Source organism: Dermacentor variabilis, chromosome 3 (genome assembly GCF_050947875.1).
Source record: "Dermacentor variabilis isolate Ectoservices chromosome 3, ASM5094787v1, whole genome shotgun sequence".
Lineage (NCBI taxonomy): Eukaryota > Metazoa > Arthropoda > Arachnida > Ixodida > Ixodidae > Dermacentor > Dermacentor variabilis.
In genome coordinates, this window is record NC_134570.1 from 165,807,206 (window position 1) to 165,827,975 (window position 20,770).

General features: G+C 47.0%; 1 protein-coding gene across 1 annotated transcript in view; it reads left to right on the forward strand.

Moving 5' to 3' along the window:
- Positions 1 to 20,770, forward strand: part of LOC142576493 (ubiquitin-protein ligase E3B) — a 110,156-nt gene that overhangs the window by 56,604 nt on the left and 32,782 nt on the right. Inside the window, exons 16-19 of the mRNA XM_075686643.1 lie at positions 7,995 to 8,113; positions 9,344 to 9,458; positions 11,975 to 12,074; positions 15,969 to 16,088. Coding sequence (XP_075542758.1) covers positions 7,995 to 8,113; positions 9,344 to 9,458; positions 11,975 to 12,074; positions 15,969 to 16,088 — 454 coding nt within the window. The remainder of the gene's footprint in view (positions 1 to 7,994; positions 8,114 to 9,343; positions 9,459 to 11,974; positions 12,075 to 15,968; positions 16,089 to 20,770) is intronic.

A 20,770-nucleotide genomic window follows, 5' to 3' on the forward strand; every position in this document is an offset into this window, starting at 1 on the left:
TGGGCCCGAAACAGGCGATGCCAAAGCAGGGATCTCGTTCCAGTCATTGTGCCCGAAACAGGCGATGCCAAAGCAGGGACCATCTTCTCGTTACAGTCATTGTGTCCGACCGGCAGCGCCACGACAGTGTGCTGCGCAGCGCCACGACCAGGTGCTACGAGATCGTGCGCAGCGCCACGACATGGTGCTACGGCATCGCTACGACAGTGTGCGTCACCATTAGCCCATTGTACATTCACGTGCTCGTCTTTTGAGGGGTTCCTTCTTGCCCTCAACTGCGAGAGTATAAAAACAGCTGCCCCCGGACGCCAGAGGAGGGCTCCGATTTCTTCCGTTGAGTGAAGTGCTCTCCCGTCTCTCTACTTCGGTCAAACCTGACCGCCAACTCTTTGCGATGTTAAAATAAACAAGTTGTTTCGTTGTTACCTGTCGACTCATGCTTTGCCGGGACCTTCGGATGCTTCGAGTTGTACCCCAGGCCGCCAGGCCAACGCTACCCTTGGGGCTTGCGACCCAGGTACAACCACGGGCGTCAGCGCCGAGTTCCCATCCGATCGCTCCAGTGTCGCGATCCAAATATCTGGTTGCCAGCGGTGAGATCGCCTACGACTTCAAACAACGGTCTGCCAGCGGCGAGATCGCGACAACGGAGGCCAGCAGCAAAGAGATGCAGTTGACAGTATGCTGAGCAGCTCAACGACGATCCGGGAGCAGTGCAACGAGCCCTGTGTGACGACTGGTTGCCTGCAGCGGAACGACTGCGCGGAATTCCTGCCTGCGAGGTTTGGTGAGTGCGGGACTTTCTTCTACTGAGCTTTGCCAGGCTTTTTGTTAGTGTCAGAAACAGAGCTGGTAATTGTGGTTGTCGTTGCTGCCGGGTTAGTTTGCGGCAAGACAATAGTAAGCAGTAGAGAAAGCAGCATTCAGAGCAGCCATGGATTTGAAGTCGTTGCGCAAACCGAAATTGTTGGAGCTTGCAAGAGAGTTGGGTCTGGATGTCTCAGACAAACTAAGAAAACCGGAACTGATAACGGCTATTCTTGAGTTAGAGGCTGAGGATGACGAGCTGTCGGAATGCCTTGAGACTATTGAGGAGAGGTCAAAAAGACAGGAGCGCGAACTTAAAGAGCAGAAAGAAAAAGAAGAGCGCGAACACGCTTTGGAAATGAAGCGTCTCGAGGTAGAGATGGAACGCGCTCGTAATGGAAGTCAGGCACACGGTGCAGGAGAACGCGTATTGTTCAAAATGACTGACCTGATGCGGCCGTTTAAGCTTGGAGAGGACATTGGTTTGTTCCTGGTTAACTTTGAGCGAACGTGCGAGAAGCAGGGGTTCTCTCGGGAAACGTGGCCACAGCGCTTGCTCACTTTGTTACCCGGCGAGGCGGCCGACGTAGTCGCTCGCTTGGATAGAGAGGAAGCAGAGGATTTCGACAAAGTAAAATCGAGTCTGCTAAAAAAGTACCGGCTGTCTGTGGAAGCGTTCCGTCGGAAGTTTCGGGAAAATGAGAAAGGCAAAAGTGAGTCATATACAGAGTTTGCGTATAGGCTTATGTCGAACATGCAGGAGTGGCTCAAAGAAGAGAAAGCGTTTGGTGACCACGATAAAGTTCTGCAGTGTTTCGGGCTAGAACAGTTTTATAGTCGGTTACCGGAGAACGTGCGATACTGGGTCTTGGATAGGCCAGACGTGAGTACGGTGGCTAGAGCCGCTGAGCTAGCCGAGGAGTTTGTGACGCGTCGAGCTCGCGGAGCTAAGGACGGTCAAAAGGGTGAATTTGGCTCCAAGTTTGAGAGGCCGAAGTTCACGCCCATGAGATTAAAGGGGGACACGCGTAGTGAGGATGCGAGTGAAAGCAGTCCGACCAAACGTAAAGAGACGGCGGCAGCCAAACGCAGAAAGCGGTTCGAGATGAGGCGAGCGCGCTTGTGTTATACGTGCCAGAAGCCGGGTCACTTTTCGGCGCAGTGTCCGGAAACAACACCAAAAGTTGTGTTTTTTTCAATAGGCAGCACGGACGAGAACATGAAGCTTCTCGAGCCTTACATGCGAGACCTCCTCGTGAACGGGAAAGAGTGCCGAGTGCTTCGCGATTCCGCAGCTACGATGGATGTAGTTCACCCATCTTACGTAGAACCCCATATGTTCACGGGCGAGTGCGCATGGATCAAGCAAGCCGTGGAAGCTCATAGCGTGTGTCTGCCAGTAGCAAAGGTGCTTATTGAAGGACCTTTCGGAGCGCTTGAGACAGAGGCGGCAATGTCATCTATGCTGCCACCCCAGTACCCGTACCTATTTTCAAACAGGTCCGATCACCTCCTGCGCGAGAAGGGGCTTTTGTTTGGTGAAGCTAGTGTTCAGGCCTTAACCAGATCGAAGGTTCGGGAGCTCGCTGCAAAGGCGGTAGTTGCGGGGCCGACGTTATCAAACAACGAAAAAGGGTCAGAGGCGCAGCAAGCTGATATTCAGAGCACGCCCGAACAGAATAAAATTGAGTCTGTAGCGTTGAAGGCGCCAGATACTGGAGAGGAAAATCCCGACGCGGGAAAGTTAGAAGAGCTATCTACTGATTTGCTCATCGCGCCTACGTCAGACGGACTTGATAGGTTGCTAAAAGTCAGCCGGACGGCTTTGATAGCCGAGCAAAAAAAGGATGGCAGCCTGGAAAACGTGCGCTGCAATGTCAAAGAAGGTATCGCCAGGAAAACTGCGCGTTTTGTGGAAAGAGGTGGAGTCCTGTACCGGAAGTATCTAGACCGCCGAGGAGTGGAGTTCGATCAGCTGGTCGTGCCTCAATGCTATCGTCAGGATCTGTTGCGCTTGTCACATGGGGGTTCGTGGTCCGGACACCTAGGAGTTAAGAAAACTAAGGACCGTCTCTTGCAAGAGTACTATTGGCCAGGGTGTTTTCGGGACGCAGACCATTTCGTGAGGACATGTGACACTTGTCAGCGGGTGGGCAAACCAGGGGACAAATCGAGGGCGCCGTTGAAATTGGTACCTATCATTACGGAGCCTTTTAGACGGCTCGTTATTGATACAGTGGGACCTCTGCCGGTAACAGCCACGGGGTACAGACACATTTTGACTGTGATCTGCCCAGCGACAAAGTTCCCTGAAGCAGTGCCGCTTAAAGAACTCAGCTCAGTTGAGATAGTTAATGCACTACTGTCCATATTTGCGCGAGTTGGTTTTCCTGCAGAAATTCAATCAGATCAGGGCACAGTGTTTACTAGCGCTTTGACGACAACTTTTCTCGAAAGGTGTGGGGTAAAGCTGCTACACAGCTCAGTGTACCACCCACAGTCGAATTCCGTTGAGAAGCTCCACTCCGTCATGAAGCGCGTGTTGAGAGCCTTGTGTTTTGAACATCAAACTGACTGGGAGCTGTGTCTGCCTGGGGTGATGTTTGCTTTAAGGACCGCGCCGCATGCGGCTACGGGGTTTTCGCCAGCTGAACTGGTGTACGGTCGCTCGCTTCGATCTCCGCTTCGCATGCTTCGAGAATCATGGGAAGGTAGGGGCGACGACCCAGTCGTGGTGGAGTACGTGCTTAAGCTCCTCGAACGCTTAAGAAGGGCACAGGAGTTGTCAGGTGAAGCAATGACAAAGGCCCAGCAGAGGGCCAAGGTTTATTATGATCGGACAGCCAGGGCCCGTCGTTTTGAGGTTGGCGATGAGGTCATGATATTGCGCACATCGCTAAACAACAAACTAGACGTGCAGTGGGAGGGCCCAGCGCGAATTGTTCAGAAACTGTCGGACGTTAACTACGTGGTAAGTCTGCCAGGAAAGCGGAAAGCACAGCAAGTTTACCACTGTAATCTGCTCAAACCTTATAGACAAAGGGAAGCAGTGGTGTGCATGATGGTAAACGTTCCTGAAGAGCTTCCGGTCGAGCTTCCGGGACTAGGCTCAGTGACGAACAGGGAAGACACCGGTCAAGTCATTAGTGACCTTATCAGTAAAGCACCGCTGTCGCCTGAGCAGAAAACCGAACTACACCAGCTATTACAAGAGTTTCAAGGTCTGTTCTCTGAGAGGCCGGGTAGGACTTCGGTACTTACTCATGATATAGAACTTACCTCCCCAGAGCCAGTACGATCCAAGGCGTATCGGGTGTCACCCCGCCAGAGCGATATTATGGAGGCGGAGGTAAAGAAAATGCTACAGCTCGGTGTTATTGAGGCAGGTGAGAGTGATTATACCTCCCCTTTGATTTTAGTTGAGGTACCGGGCAAGGAACCTCGTCCTTGCGTCGACTACCGCAGGCTTAATTCCATCACTAAGGATCAAATTTATCCGATCCCTAACATCGAGGAGCGCCTTGAGAAAGTTAGTAGCGCTCAGTTTATTTCCACCCTAGATCTTGTCAGGGGTTATTGGCAGGTTCCACTTACAGAAGAGGCTAGTAGGTATGCGGCGTTCATTTCACCAATGGGAACATTCCGTCCTAAAGTGTTGAGTTTTGGTTTGAAGAACGCGCCATACTGTTTTTCAAGTCTCATGGATAAAGTGTTGCGGGGACAGCAAGAATTCGCTTTACCGTATCTAGACGACGTAGCGATATTCTCCGCATCCTGGTCTGAGCATATGACACACTTGCGGGCAGTGCTAACCCGCCTGCGCGAAGCAGGCTTGACAGTAAAGGCTCCTAAGTGCCAGTTAGCACAGGCCGAGGTTGTCTACCTCGGTCACGTGATTGGTCAGGGTCGTCGCCGCCCCTCTGAAATAAAAGTGGCCGCTGTGCGAGACTTTCCGCAACCGCGCACAAAGACCGATATTCGGTCGTTCTTAGGTGTCGCCGGCTACTATCAGAGGTACATCCCTAGGTACTCTGATATCGCGGCTCCCCTGACGGATGCTCTAAGAAAGACAGAGCCTCAAACAGTCGTCTGGGACGAGACAAAGGAAAGAGCTTTTAGCGCCCTAAAGAGTGCCCTAACAAGCCAGCCTGTGCTACGATCGCCAGACTATACAAAAGGGTTCATTGTTCAGTGCGATGCTAGTGAGCGAGGCATGGGCGTTGTACTGTGCCAACGGGAAAATGGAGAAGTAGAACACCCCGTCCTGTATGCTAGTCGTAAGCTGACCAGTCGTGAGCAGGCGTATAGCGCCACCGAGAAAGAGTGTGCATGTCTCGTGTGGGCCGTTCAGAAATTGTCATGCTATCTAGCCGGCTCGAGGTTTATCATTGAGACAGATCACTGCCCTCTCCAATGGCTGCAGACCATCTCTCCCAAAAATGGCCGCCTCCTGCGCTGGAGCCTCGCTTTACAACAATATTCCTTTGAGGTGCGTTACAAAAAGGGGAGTCTCAACGGTAACGCCGATGGCTTAAGTCGAAGCCCCTAACGTAGGAATCAGCCTCAAAATTGTTTGTTACTGATGTTTTTCTTCCTGAGGCAGGATTTTTTTTAACATATTGCTTTTGTTTAGTGTTTCAAAGTGATGATATGCTTTCTAGTGCAATTTTTCAATTTGTGGACGCGTTCTGAGTGATGCTAGACTACTGTAAGGAACTAGGCAGTGGTATAAAAAGGGGAAAGAGCCTGGCAGGGCTTAGTGAGGGTTGTGCCGTGCTTGCTGACTGAGCGGTTGAGTTTTCAGCGTAGTTCTAACGCTTGCCGGGAACGAGAACAAAAATGTGAACTCTCCCGAAGTCACTTTGCAGTGTCCCGTGCGAACCTGAACGAGAGAACGAGGCCTTCTCTGTGCGCTGCGCTCAAGAAACGTCAAGGGACGCCCGACTTCGGTTATGAGCATCATCGAGCGACATCCCTCCGGACAGCGGATGCAGTCCCCTGTCCATCGGGATCTCCTTTCCCCGGCGGGGCGGTCTGTTGCGTTTCGCCTGCGACACGTGGTTTTGCCGGCGCGACGGCGGCGGGGCGGCGGACATTTTGGCCCGATCGTCGTCACCGCAACACTCATCGCCAGGTGTTTCCAGGCGCGTCTGCGGCGATGCGACCGCCTAGGGATTTCGTTCCAGTCATTGTGCCCGAAACAGGCGAGGCCAAAGCAGGGATCTCCTTCCAGTTATTGGGCCCGAAACAGGCGATGCCAAAGCAGGGATCTCGTTCCAGTCATTGTGCCCGAAACAGGCGATGCCAAAGCAGGGACCATCTTCTCGTTACAGTCATTGTGTCCGACCGGCAGCGCCACGACAGTGTGCTGCGCAGCGCCACGACAGTATGCTGCGCAGCGCCACGACAGTGTGCTGCGCAGCGCCACGACCAGGTGCTACGAGATCGTGCGCAGCGCCACGACATGGTGCTACGGCATCGCTACGACAGTGTGCGTCACCATTAGCCCATTGTACATTCACGTGCTCGTCTTTTGAGGGGTTCCTTCTTGCCCTCAACTGCGAGAGTATAAAAACAGCTGCCCCCGGACGCCAGAGGAGGGCTCCGATTTCTTCCGTTGAGTGAAGTGCTCTCCCGTCTCTCTACTTCGGTCAAACCTGACCGCCAACTCTTTGCGATGTTAAAATAAACAAGTTGTTTCGTTGTTACCTGTCGACTCATGCTTTGCCGGGACCTTCGGATGCTTCGAGTTGTACCCCAGGCCGCCAGGCCAACGCTACCCTTGGGGCTTGCGACCCAGGTACAACCACGGGCGTCAGCGCCGAGTTCCCAACTGATCGTACCAGCAGTAAGATCCAAACAATTGCCATCATAATTTCGAATTTTTGCTGTTTTGAAAAGGTTCCTGTAAAATTTACCCCGCATAATAAATGCACCCCCTAACTTTTCTTCATTTCTGGGGGGAAAAACTCTCTTTGCGCAAGTGTACAGGGTGTCCCAGCTAACTTTAGCCAGAGTTTAAAAATATGCAAATGCCACTTAGCTGGACAAAACCAAGGTAATCTTGTTTGCCATTGTTTGGAGATACTCAAATTATTGTTTTAAATTCTGCCTAATTAGATAACTGTCTAATTAGTCTTGATTAATTAATCCACTTCTCAAATATTATAATTAGATTAAGAGTGTCAATGAAAAAATTGTAGAGAGAAATGAAAAACTCCCGGTACCGCTTTCTGTTGCTCAATATGTGCCACATAAAAGTATTTTTCCATGCGTGAAAGAAGCCTGCGAATACACGCAAAGTGCCTCGAGCAACCAGTCACGCAGCAATTTTGCGTGCATTCGCGAACTTCTTTCATGCTTGGGAAAATACTTTTATGTAGCATGTATTGAGCAACAGACAGCTCTACCGGGATTTTTTCATGTCACTCTGCAATTTTCTCATTGACACTCTTAATCTAATTATAATACTTGAGAAGTGGAATATTTAGATGAATTATCTAGTTAGGTGGAATGAAAAAAATAATCTGAGTATCTCCAAGCCACGGCAAACATTACCTTGGTTCTGTGCAGCTACATGGCATTCGCATATTTTTAAACTCTGGCTAAAGTTAGCTGGGACACCCTGTACATGGTATATGGTTTTATCAGTGGCGTGGAGGCTCTGCATTGCTGATAATATTCTTGTGCACTTGAGATTATTAATCAACTGTGACATTACTGCCTGAAGTGGCCTTTGTGTGTGCACGTACAGTGCTCAGCAATTGAAACGCGATACTCACAGCATGGTGGCCGGCACTTTTCGTGCCATCAGTGATCGCTGGGTGATCGCTGGGTGATCGCTGAGGAGGCCGAATGCAGTTACGATGCATCAAAAATATTCTCGCTTTCATGTGACACAAAAATGCATCGCCTCACTGTCACCAGTGCCCACCAGTATGCTATGTTGTCCGAGGGTCGCGTTTCAATCGCTGAGCACTGTACATATAGCGCAGACAAGTACAGAGGCGGCAGTGAGAGGGAACGCAGTGCCGCATTGTTGCCTTGGTTCTTGTCCTGCTGTGTATACTTGCAGTGTCCCACCAACTAGCCAAATTTGCTGTTGCACATGCTTGTGGTGTTTTCACCAAAGTCTTGTGATTGAAGCCAGTGAGCCAAGTGGTAGTTGCTTCATGTTCTCCGTGCAGCATCCTGGATGATTTGGAGCTGTATGAGCAGCAGCGACCGTTCACCCTGGACGACCTAGTAGCCATCTCGGCCTTCCTCAACACGTTTGTCTTCCGCCTCGTCTGGAACGGACTCATTGGTGAGAGCGGCTCTCGTTGCTATTTCTGCATTCATTTTCAATTAATTTTTAAGCCAGGGGGCTGCAGAATTATTCAAATTATTGGGTAATCTAAATAAGCAAGTTTGAATGAGAAAACGGTTCATTTTGATGAATTTGGGAGTCTGCAACGAATGATACGGTTTCATGCCATGTATGTTGACGATATCTTCTCGGCGGCACAAATTAAGTGAAGCCAGCCACGCTTTCAAGTGCACTCCACCCCCGTAGCTGATAGCATCGCCCACACTGGGACGACCCATCGGTAAACTGCCGGCAGCGGGGAGCAAATGCTTCATCTGCCTCTTGCTTCAATGGGTCACCAAAACTCGAGTTTACGCAACCTGCAATACTAAACGCGCGGTAAGACAACTTATGTTGTGCCATGCCGTCTCGGCATGCCTGTTCTTTGCACACGTGGCAGATTACTTCTAAAGCGGGGTGCTGGGCTGCATATGCACTCAGCCACGCTTACAGCCACGCACAGCCACGTCCGAGATGCGCACCAAAAATCAAGACCTGCACCAACTTACCCCCACTCCGCCCCTTCGTGTGCACTGGAATGCATTACCGCGAGCTCGCTCCCTTCCCCTCTTTCTTTTTGCTCGCATGGGAAGGTGGAACTTGTGAAGCTACCATCTTTCTTGTCTCACCCTCGCAGACTTTCGCTCGCACCTAAAGCACACAGTGTGCTGGGCGCGATAGGATCTTATTGCACTTGGACTTTACACGGAACACGACGCGGCTCCCCTTCACGCATTCTGATTTGAGAGCTGCGTTTGCAAGCAGCCGCTTGTAATTCAGTCATCTGACCACATCCTTTTGTTGTCCTGGCATTCCTTTGCAGCAGCAGTGAAATTTCGTTATATTGAAATTGCATACAAACACAATTCTTTATATTGAGGTTCTAAATACATGGGGTTCTAAGGACAAGATGTTATGAAAAGTTAAATACTTCGTTATGTAGAGAATTTCGTTATATTGAAGTTTGTTACGTTGAGGTTTAACTGTACTGCAAAGTGGCTGTGCTGTGGCCAGCTGATCTGTTTTTCCGTCATGTGTCGGCACGTTTTATTTACCTCGTGCCTTTACCTTTAAGAACCAGGCATGTTCCTGTAAGCTGCATTTCTTGTACCCAGTGCGCCATGCCCAGCAGGCACTGCCATCTTGCAGCTCGTGACGAAACTGCCTCTCTTGTTCTTATCTGTGCAGACTTGAAAACAGCGAGCACGAACCAGCTGTTCTGCTCGTGTCACACGCTGCTGATGCTGCTGTACAAGCGCGACTGCCGGCGCAGTTATACTCCACCAGACCACTGGCTCATCAAGTAGGTGCCACCGTGGGCCTTGACCAGGCGACCTCCTCCAACGTGCTTGCTGTGCATGCGCATTGCATCCACTTGACACTGCGATACCTTTGCCTCCCATCACCTTACTGCTTGGGCACTTCACTGCCTAACCACCTCCACTGCTTACTACTACTACAGTTGACGCTCGTTACAATGGACTGTGGTAATCGAGCGAAAAGGTCCGTTATATACGAAATCTATTTTATTCGAAATTATGGGTGTGGCAAGCTGTGAAATAGTGGAACTTCTCATACACCGCCGTCTAACCTGTAGGCGATCACAAAAACAATAGGAACATAGAAATTAAAATAACTATGCATAAACAGGTTTACGCAGTAGTCCTACAATCATGCAGCATACTGTCTTCCTGTCTGCGGTTTCCAGGAGCTGTTTGCCGACGAATGGCAGGTTCCACGTATGATGGCATATGAACGCCTACTTAACAGCAAGGTTAATGGCTGGCACAATTGAGGGGAGCCGGCCCAGTTGTGTCACCATTGCCTATGACACAAACATCAGCTAAGTTTGTTTTCCACACAAAACAGTGGCCGGAAGACTAAGCTGATGTCTTAATTTTATCTTTTGTGACAAGCGACAACCACTTTGAAATCTGTACCACGAACGGGAGCCGCGGTGCAAGACAAGTTAATCTGGTCGCTGCTGCACTCTATGCAAGATGGCCCAACCGCATCGTGTGCCCCGCAGTTTGGATGCCACGAAGCACAGCCTATCTTCTGTTTTGTGCGAATAGACGAGATGAGAAATAAAGCGTTCTCAAAACAGTGCATTTTGCGATCGTTGGCAGTTGTTTTATGCTGCAACTTCTCTTCAAAGCTGGTTAGGCCTAGCGGCACTCTCGGCACTTGCTCGACACTTAGCCGAGAGTGGTGGGTGGCGGCAGACCACTTGTGTAGCCTACACAAGACCTCCCCGCCAGGGGGGCATTGCATGGCCCACTGTTGCGGGAAGCTTGCCACCAATGTATTTTGTTCGCAAACATCCATGAACAGCAAATCCCACAAACAGCCATAAATAGTTGTGCACAGTGCACTACCATACCGTGAGCATTGCCACAGCAAATTATGTTGTACTTACACCATCTAGACAAAATTTGCCTAAAAATTTCTCCACTGCGGCTGATAGTGCGTGCCCATGCATGTCCATGCGCGTCCATGCGCAGGCCACGTGCCATATCTTGGAGGTAATCTCTCCGCAGCAAGTGCAAAAGGTAAACTGCTACGGTCTAGTGTTGGTGGTCGCATAATCTCGTTTCTGAGACCCGGTGTGAAGTGGTCGCTTGCGTTGTGACTGCAATTTCATTGTCATCGAAGGAGATCTGTTAATGTTTACCTGAGTGCACATGGCACTGACAAAACTATGAACCTTACTTCGTGTAGTTGTCTCTCTGCTATTGCTATCACTGCTCCGCCTTTCAGGCAAAACTGTGACAACCTTTTTTTTTTATTTCAGGACAGATATCCGTACCTTTGTACACTTTTGTTTTTAATTTGTGAGCGCTGACTGCGCGCACTAAGCATGGCCAGCCATGACATCCAAGATTGACGCTGCCACGCGATGCAACACACTTAACTCTCGGATGCCGTGGGCCATGTCCGTGCATTGTTCTTTGCACGCTCTGTGGTGCTCATACCCAGCTGTTATAGCCCATCCTTGTTTCTATACAATTTGTTTCTAAGTGTTCACCCACAGGTGCTATCTACCAGCAATGCTCTGGGAATTTGTGTAGTTGTTTTTATAGCTGAAACTTTAAAACTTCCAATTAACGAAATTTTCAGTTTAACAAAGCTTTTTTTTTTTGCATGTACAACTTTGTTATGTCGAGGTTAGACAGTGTTACAAATGTTTCATCAAGTTAAAAAAGAATTCTGTTAATGAAGACGTTCGGTCCATCGGTCCCTGAACCCTTTTTGGGACACATTCAGATGGCAAAAGGATGTAAGAGGTGTCCTTGCACCAAGCAAGTTTATACAGACAAGTTACTGAAGCAAGCAAAATTGACAACCCCCATGTTGCTGAAAGAGTCGCTGTGATCTGTGAGTGAGTTGCTTGTGAGTATTTGCTATGCCAAGTTTGCTGCTGCTTGGGTTCTACATCTAAAATTACATCATGTTTAATACAAAGCGTATGCATCCCTGAAAGGGTGTGTGCTCAGAATAAGCTTAAAAAAAGACTGCTGTTGTCCCTCCTTCCCTTGTTGTTGTGTCCATGGGATTTTACGAATTCTAAACTCCGCAGTTTGACAGGTATATGGTGGCCAACTTCTGTCTTTAAATTCAATTTTCATCCTGAGAATGGGCTTGAGCTTTCAGCAGAGTTGGGGAAGTGCCCAATGATGATGTCGAGACAGCCGTACTGCCATGGCAAGATTGTCATTGGTCAAGATTCATTGTCATTGTCATGGCAAGATTGTCATGGGTTCTCTTGCCACTGAGTGCTTGACTGGCTGCTTCATGCATGCTCTGCTGGCTTTGCAGGGATGTGAAGGTGAGCACGTTCATGGGTGACCTGGAGAAGGGCAAGAAGGCAGCACAGGTCCTGCTGCAAAAGGTGCCTCACATCATCCCACACAAAGAGGTCAGTTCACTCTATGGACAGGCACTGCATTAAGACCAGAACCAGCTTTGTTTGATCAAGTTCATTGCCACCATCCTGTTCTTTCGCTGATAGGAGAGCTCATCTCCTGTGTTGTGAGACCTAAGGTTGGCTTTTAGGTGTTGAGGTTCACTCTGCAGAAAAATGAGAATCATAAACAGAAAAACACAGCATTTAAGGGCCCCTCACCAGACCACATAGCGAGTTTTAGCTATGCGCTGGAGGTTGTTATAAGCCATCTTAAAGAGCTTGTCACCACAAGAACTTTTCGAATTGGTTACATATAGATAGAAATATTTGAAGTGCCGTGAACCCATGATTTCAGGAAGCGAGCTTCACTGCCAAGATACACTCTCTCCGCTTACCCCCGTTTAGCACCTGCAAGCGAAGTTGCTTCCCTGCATCCTTCCATATCGAAGCCAAAGGATTCTGTTACGCATAAGTCATGGGGCCTTACATTTTTTTTTCCGCGTGTTTTTTTTCTTGCACTGCGTTCTTCTAGCGGTGGTCTCGCGCCCCAGCTGTTGCCATTTGTTTTGTTCTGCACAGCACACAATTTTGTGCGCTGTGCTTGAGAACACCTGACCAGCAGTATAAGTCAGTACTGTTTGAACACTGAAGTAGACACAAGCAGATCACAGAGGACAACTGCGCTCTGGAATGCAGTAGAAAATGGCAGATAGTTTTGTTTACAGAGCGCGTGATTGCACGACGTGGGAACAAGCAGACAAAACAGAAGTACGTCCTTTTTGCTATAGCACAAAGTAAAACAAAGACTCGCAGATATTCAGTTAGTAGGTTTTATTATTTCTCTAAACTTTAAATCGTGTAGTGAAGCAACAGATCAAATAAGTAACTGCTGTAGCCTTGAATAGTTCTCGAAGTCTCATCTAGTGGTGAGGGACGTTTCAGTAATGTGAATTACATAGAAGCACTTGTGTAACTGATCTCGACTCTCCAGCTGGGAGCGCGGCTCCCTTGAGATGAAAGGTGCGCAGCGTTTGGTTTGAAATTTCAGCTGTTTTCGTGGTGCGCAGTGGTGTAATACTTTGCAAATGCGATCGTCAGTGTACATTGAATGCACTGTGCTTGTTTGTTTAAATAGCTCAACCTGGTGAGGTACCCTTTAATGAGATTTGCAGGGTGTCAAAGGGAAATTTCTTGCCTATTCACTGAAGCCAAAAACTTGGTGACGCTTCACTTCGTGGATGCAGGTTTTATCTGCAGGCATATGGGTGCTATAATGCACACGAAGATATCGACCCTCGGTGCGCCTAGACGCTTACACTGCTCGCATTGCAAATCGTATTCAAAACAAGCAGCAGCCGCCAGAGTAGAACGCCCCTTTGTAAACATTCGCTTACTAACTCAATTAACAAGCATGGTTATCAGCACACACAGGCAAATATGAACACATTACACTCGATGACCGCGGACACTCGCTGTAAAAACGCTGGCACGAGGAATCGTAACAGCAGCAGCTAGTGAAGTGACCTTGATGCTGTCTATCGCTTCGACGCAAACTGAGCGATGAGAACGCAGTGCACGCAAAGCTACGAGCCATCGGCCCACCTAGACTGTGCCCCCAAAGCAGATCACTTTCAAGATAAAGCCTACACGGCCGAAGTGCAATGCCCCCCTCCCTCCCCTCCTCTGGGGCCATGCGCTCGACGGAAACAGCGCACGCATGGCCCCCTTTCTGCCTTTGCGCACATGAGATTGAGACAGACCCGATACATCTGTATCGCAAACAAAACTTGTAGGAACTGCTAGAGGAGGTCAACCCAGCGCACCTCCAACTGCCTTTCTCCTTCGCAACGCTTTGTCTCATTTCTCCTTCCCCACTTTGTTCAACGCCACCTAAACTTTCCTCTAGGTGGCGTTCCTTTGCTGTACGCTCAGCACACTCCTTCGTACTTTCCCCAACGTGCGATTCTCTTTGCCTCCATGCGCCTTCCTCCTCCGCTTCCTTCGTGGCTTTGAACAAACATTTGACAATTGCGTGTAAAAGTCGCCATTTACATTACTCTAGTGGAACGCTTTCTAAAGCAATGAATTTCAGCATCCTTGTGAAACAGGCTTCAAATTTGGAGGAAACGTCTGTCCTATTATGAAGGTAGAAAATGGCACTGATAGCTTTCTGGCACAGCCGCTCTTACCATTTCAGCTAGCCAGAAAGCCAGCATGAGGTCAAATTAATTGGGAACACTGCAAACATCAAAACAGTAAATAAGCCTTGCAAATGAATTCTGTGCACAACAGAGCACATAAGTTCTGTGAAAATCCACAAGGTGGATCAAATTCCTCCCATTCTAAAACATGAACAATACCACATTTCAGTGTGAAGTTGTTTTCTTATTTCTTTTGGTTACCTGCTATTTACGTTAGTTTGCTCATGGCTCATTGAAGGTGTGTGTGTGTGTGTGTGTGTGCACGCGCGTGCGTGGTTGCATTTCTGCAATAAAATTTAGTTGCAAGCTTAGCTTAGCACTATGCCTTGTGCTGTTTTCGTTGTATAGCTTGAATCTTCCTGTGCTGTCAGTTGTGTTGGTACTTGAGTGCATAGTATAATACTTTTGTTATTGTAGTGTCCTAGCTACTACTACTGCTACTGCTACTACTACTATTTAATTTACACTTTAGCTCCCTTCACTTTTGCGTCTTGTCTTTTCTTATATATCTTCATCTGTATTTCTAGCAAAAGCTGTTAAAAGTACATCATTCCAGGTTTTGTGGCCTGGTGAAAGTGTGTATCACATCTAAGATCATCATATTTTCTTGGTAATACTAGTTGCCAAAAAAAAAAAAAACAATCCCACTTGTCCTAACCTAGAATTCACTCTTGCGTCCATGCCCTGTGAGCCTCTTTGTGCTCATTTTGCTGTCGTCGGTCACTTACGTACCGTCATTATGATGCTGTTGCCGATTGTTCTCGTGCCACAGTCATTGTCGATTGTCATCATTGTGCCATTGTCAATCACTATTAGTACCACAGTGCCATTGTCAGTTGTCATTATGGTTGTGCCATCATTGTCATCGTGCCTTCATCATTATCGGTGTCATTATGCAAATGTCCTTATTGCTACCGGGCTGGTTATCACAGTTTTTGCTGGCACGTGGGTCCTTCATTTGAGTTAGACTCTATAAACTTTTAATGTAAATATGCACAATTATGATAGATCTGTGTGGAATGCCTTCCTTTGGTCAATGTGTCATCACAACATCCTGCTAAACAAAAAATGTAGTTGTCTTCGAACAGGACACAAACATGTGACTTTTCAGTTGTGTGAGCCAGATTTTCTAACTACTGCACCGCGCTAGTTCTGTTGAAGTTACGAAATAGTAAGAGCATGGTCATATATGGTTTGGTGCACCTCTGGCGAGACCGTCAGACATGCCACTTTGTGCATGCTTTGCTGGCGACTGAAGGCTAGTATTGCAAGTACAACTATTACAACGCAGTGCGTGACAGGGAAAAGGAAGATTTCTTTTTTGTCTGTGTGTAGCAAGAATCCACGTGTTACAAATAATAAGCCTGTAACGCTTGTCAGAGGGAATGTGAGTGAACGAGCAGTCCATAAACACATGGTATGATTGCATTGCACATTACAAAAGTGCATTGCGAAGTGCTTGTGTAAGTGCACTTAGAGGAAACATGGGTGCCCGTCACCTGTCATCATATCTTGTTTCCTCCCAAAACCAAGGAGTCTAGCAGCTTTCTTTTTGGTTGACACACAGTACACTTCCTCTGCTTTGACAAGGCATTCATATTCTCTAAAGAGAAGGATGGCTTTTTCTTTTTTGGCTCTCGCTGTCGCCCGGTCATGCCTTGGCTTATTCTCAACTTGTGGCAACCGCTTTTGAACGTGCACGCAGAGGGTGGTCTTGTTCCGCAAGTATGTGACCAATGAGAAGGCGGTGTTGGGCCTCACCGAGTCTGCCTGTGCGCTGTCGCAGTCCACGCTCATCACCGTGCACAGGACACGTATCGTCGAGGTCAGTATGCCACAATGGTGGTGCACGTTTTAGGCATGAGGACCTTGTTTACCTTTGTTCAGAGTTGTAATGTTGGCTCAAGGGGGTCTAGGCCTCATCCGTGGTTAGAAAACACATAGACCATTTACCAAATTTACCCATTTACCCAATTTTAATGAAGCCCAGGTCTAATGCACAGCTTGAAGGTTCACTATAAAAAAAATTATGTGCAACCTGAGTCTAATGCATACTCAATTTTTATTACAAGAAAAAAACAAAATTACCAGGCCCCCATTAAAAGAAAGGAAATGTAATGTGCAGAATCTATTTTCTTACAACAGAGATTTGTTTACAATTAATCAGGGTGTATAACGGCTGTGTCTTACCAGTACTCATGTACGGGGCAGAAACCTGGAGGCTTACGAAAACGGTTCTACTTAAATTGAGGACAACACAACATGCTATGGAAAGAAGAATGATGGGTGTAACGTTAAGGGATAAGAAAAGAGCATATTGGGTGACGGAGAAAACGCGAGTTAATGATATCTTAGTTGAAATCAAGAAAAAGAAATGGGGCATGGGCAGGACATGTAATGAGGAGGGAAGATAACCGATGGTCAGTAAGGGTTACGGACTGGATTCCAAGGGAAGGGAAGCGTAGCAGGGGGCGGCAGAAAGTTAGGTGGGCGGATGATTTTAAGAAGTTTGCAGGGACAACATGGCCACAATTAGTACATGACTGGGGTAGTTGAAGTATGGGAGAGGCCTTTGCCCTGCAGTGGGCGTAACCAGGCTGATGATGATGATGATGATGATGAATCAGGGTGTTGAGCAGAGAAAAATACTGGTTTGGTTCAGGTTCGATATGCTCAGATTTTGTTCCAGTTCAGTTCCAGTTCAGATAAATAAAATTTTGCAAACCGAACCAATTTGCAACACCGAACCGTTTCACAAACCGGCTTAATGCAGTGAACATTATCCTGGCCTATGTGGAAATGCTGCAGAGCGCTGTTCAGTGCGCATGGCGCATGTGGCGGCTCTGTCAGGACAGGGAATAAATGGGCTTTTCAGACATAAATCAGTGTTTCTTACACAAATATCAGTGAAGTTTAATCTTGTGCAGCTGCAGCAGCCACACACACATAAACGCGGTAGTCTTGGGCAGTGTTTCGCAAGAGCGTGCCGCACGTGGTGTGGTGCCTAGACGCATCCTGCCTCTTTCCCGCATTTCCTTTTGCTCTCATCCGTACTGAGTGCGGGCAGAACAATAGAAATTCATGACGTGTTCAGATGGCAAAATTTTCTAATGGAGTCACTAATACGAGCGTTTCAGAAAAACGACCGTCCAATATCGAATTGAATATTGACTATTTACAATTTCTAAAAAAGTCAAATGAAAGATTTCGGGGAGCCTGTTCAGCAAGAAAAGGCTTGCTTACATTATTTGATATGTGTATACTGTGATACAGTACCATCGTTTTTGGTGCAGGATGACATTGAAACTAAAAAAAAAAAAGACAGGATATTCCGAATGCATACGGTAGAGTGCATAGCGTTTATTGAAAGAGCCAAGGGCAATACTACCACAAATTGTGTTTGAGGAAATACAGGCATGATGAGATTGGTCAGAAGTTGAGTTTATTTTTCGAAATTAAAATGCTCGATTCTTAGGCTGCCCAAGACACTCTTGCTCAACGGCTGGCAACTACTGTGCATAGGTGACCTCTTCCGTGTGTTTGCTCAGGAACTTGATCGTCTGCACAAATGAGTTTTTGACAACCTTGAACAGTGAATTGTCAAATCAAGACTGTTAGATTCATATCCAAAATTTTGAATATTCACACACATCTAGTAAAAAATACTAGTCTTGTGAGATGCATAAATGCGTGAATTTGTAAATGCATCTGCCGTGGTTGCTCAGTGGCTATGGTGTTAGGCTGGTGAGCACGAGGTCGCGGGATCGAATCCTGGCCACAGCGGCCGCATTTTGATGGAGGCGAAATGTGAAGACACCCGTGTACTTAGATTTAGGTGCACGTTAAAGAACCCCAGGTGGTCAAAATTTCCAGAGTCATCCACTACGGTGTGCGTCATAATCAGAAAGTGGTTTTGGCACGTAAAACCCCATAATTTATTTTCTTTAATTTGCGAATACAAATTCTCACGGTCACAGCCGAATTATTGTAAAGTTTTTTTTTCTTTGTAAGTCTTGCATTGCAATTTAGTAACATAACATTGCAAACTGAGGATGCACATAGATCTGGGCATTCAGATGCTGACAACGCAAACAGCAGCCGTGCTGAGTCTGATTTTGTTTTCCTTTGTACGCTCGTTCGAAGCATCATGCACGCCGATGAGATAGTTAAGATAAACTTTTCGCATTGCAGCCATCACCATAATTCTAGCGATAGCGTTTTAAACAATTAGCTATCAGAAAGCAGACGAGGCACCCAGATAGGAGTGGGTAATAACGAGGGGTGTCCAAACATAAATATCTCTAATATGAATTTAATATGAATGCTTAACTACAAATATTGAATTGAATATAGAGTAATGATACACACATTCATTTATTTGCAAGTTTGGTTGTCTTAAATGTTTGAACATTGCAGTTACGTTGTCAGTGGTAAAAAGTTTGACTAGTAAGCTGTTATACTAAAAGATTGTGTATTGTGCTCATCATTTTAACTTGGGAAATCGAGTAATTACCACTAGCTGTCTGTTCTTGTCAACCCATGCCTTATTATACAACATCAAATGCCCATGAAGTCAAAGGCACTTGACCCTGTGCCAGTCGTCAATCATTGTATTTGCCGTCAAGCAATAACCTCAACATTGGAGATGGCACTGCAAAATTAACGAATGAGCAAGGCCAAATGCTGCGTTTACACCCAAACAAAACAAAGTAGTGCTGTACTGTATCCAATGACTGTTGGTTGGAAAAGAACTGGGAAGAACATTTTCTTTTTCCTGTGTTTTATGCCACATGCAAGCAAGGTTTCCGCAGCCCAGTGTGTGCAGCAAGCCCCTTCTGTCGTTTTTCTTCTGTGTGAGGCATCTGATCGAACCACTGTTGCCAAAGTACTGCATTTGCTAGAATACCACGCAACCACCAACATAATGCGAGGCATACAAAATTATACTGCAGGAAGAAGGGAGAGGGCACCTTCGGTTGCATGAAAAAGAAAAATGTTTTATTGTGACTCCAAGTACAGATCTGCAATGCAAACCACACTCGTTTAGAATAGCAACTTTTAGCGCTCTGCGATGTGCACAGGAATTGTGGCTATGCCCATCGCCTGTGAGATCTTTAATACAAGTCCCGGGTTTTGCTAGGGCGCGTATTGCAGTAGCCGATCGGCCATCCCTCTATCCTGAAATGTTGTAAAAGGCGTGCGATATGTTGTACGGAGGCGCGACATGGGCGTGCAGTGGGTAGCTGGCGTATTTGCATGGTGAGGCCGCCTGGACGGGCATAGCTGCTGAGGATCGGCCCATTGGATCTGTACTCTCAGAAAGACCATTCTTATTGCAGTTGGATTCTTTTGCACAGTCGCCCCCTTCCCCTTTCGTTGCACTGTAAGAGCACCCTCGCTATCTGCAAACCCATGCCCCTTGCCACTGAGGCTGGCTTTCTCGCAAATTTCGCGAGCAGCTCAAGATCACAAAATTCAGCACGAGATCAGACACGTATTCATAGACTACATTAGAAACAAATTATATGAACCGTGTTTGATCCCGCACTGCCAAAAATATATATTCTATTTGTTTCAAATATTTGTATCCAACCGAATATTTCAAAATTTCCGAATACCTTGTTCTCAAATCTAATGCAAATTAAAAAAATACTATAATACTGATAATATTAAAAATTTTGAATATTCGCACACTCCTAGAATCGAACTTTTTCTCAGTGACGTGCAGTTTACGAATAGATGATGCAGACAGGGAAGAATATTTATGTGCTTATCAAAGACAGAGTTAATGAGTGAGAATGCTTGTGTCTGCATAGGGTGGACTTCATTTCCACACTTCGACAGCTGCATTTAGTCAGTTTTTCTTCAGGTTTAAGTATTTACTATCTGGCTGGTGGTGCGGGGGGGGGGGGGGGGGGCAAACTGTGGCATATGATAAAGTGCAGAATTACATTGTATTACATAAATTACAACTCGGAAACTTCTAGCCTGCAGTTAAGAACGAAGCCAGCAAGTGAAATTTTGCTGTGTTTTGTGCTTTTTAAAATTAATTAGGTGCGGTCGTTGATGCTTCTGAACCACGAATAAGGATAGCTTCTACTAAACACCGTGACAATCTTTGTTGCGCAACTGCATGGGGCACAGACTCTTATGCTGACTAACCACAGATAAAAAAACTCCAAATTGTGCATATTACGCCCGGCAAATGACTTGCAGAAATCGTAGAGCATTGTAGTACTTAGAGGCGCCAAATGTGCATTAAACCATGGCACGTACCAAAAGCACATTTCCCAAGCTGTTTACATGTAGTTGTTGTTAACGCCCACTGAGGAGGTGACGGCATTCATGAGTAACCACAATGTTATTGTATGTTATTGCTAGAAGACGCTGTGCTGACAAACCAATTGGTTTTCCCCAGTTTCTCTTCTAAAGGACACCTTCATTTTTGCACTCCATTTGTGTGGCAGTGTGTGGTTCACAGTTTATCTAGTATAGCGAACTCGCCAA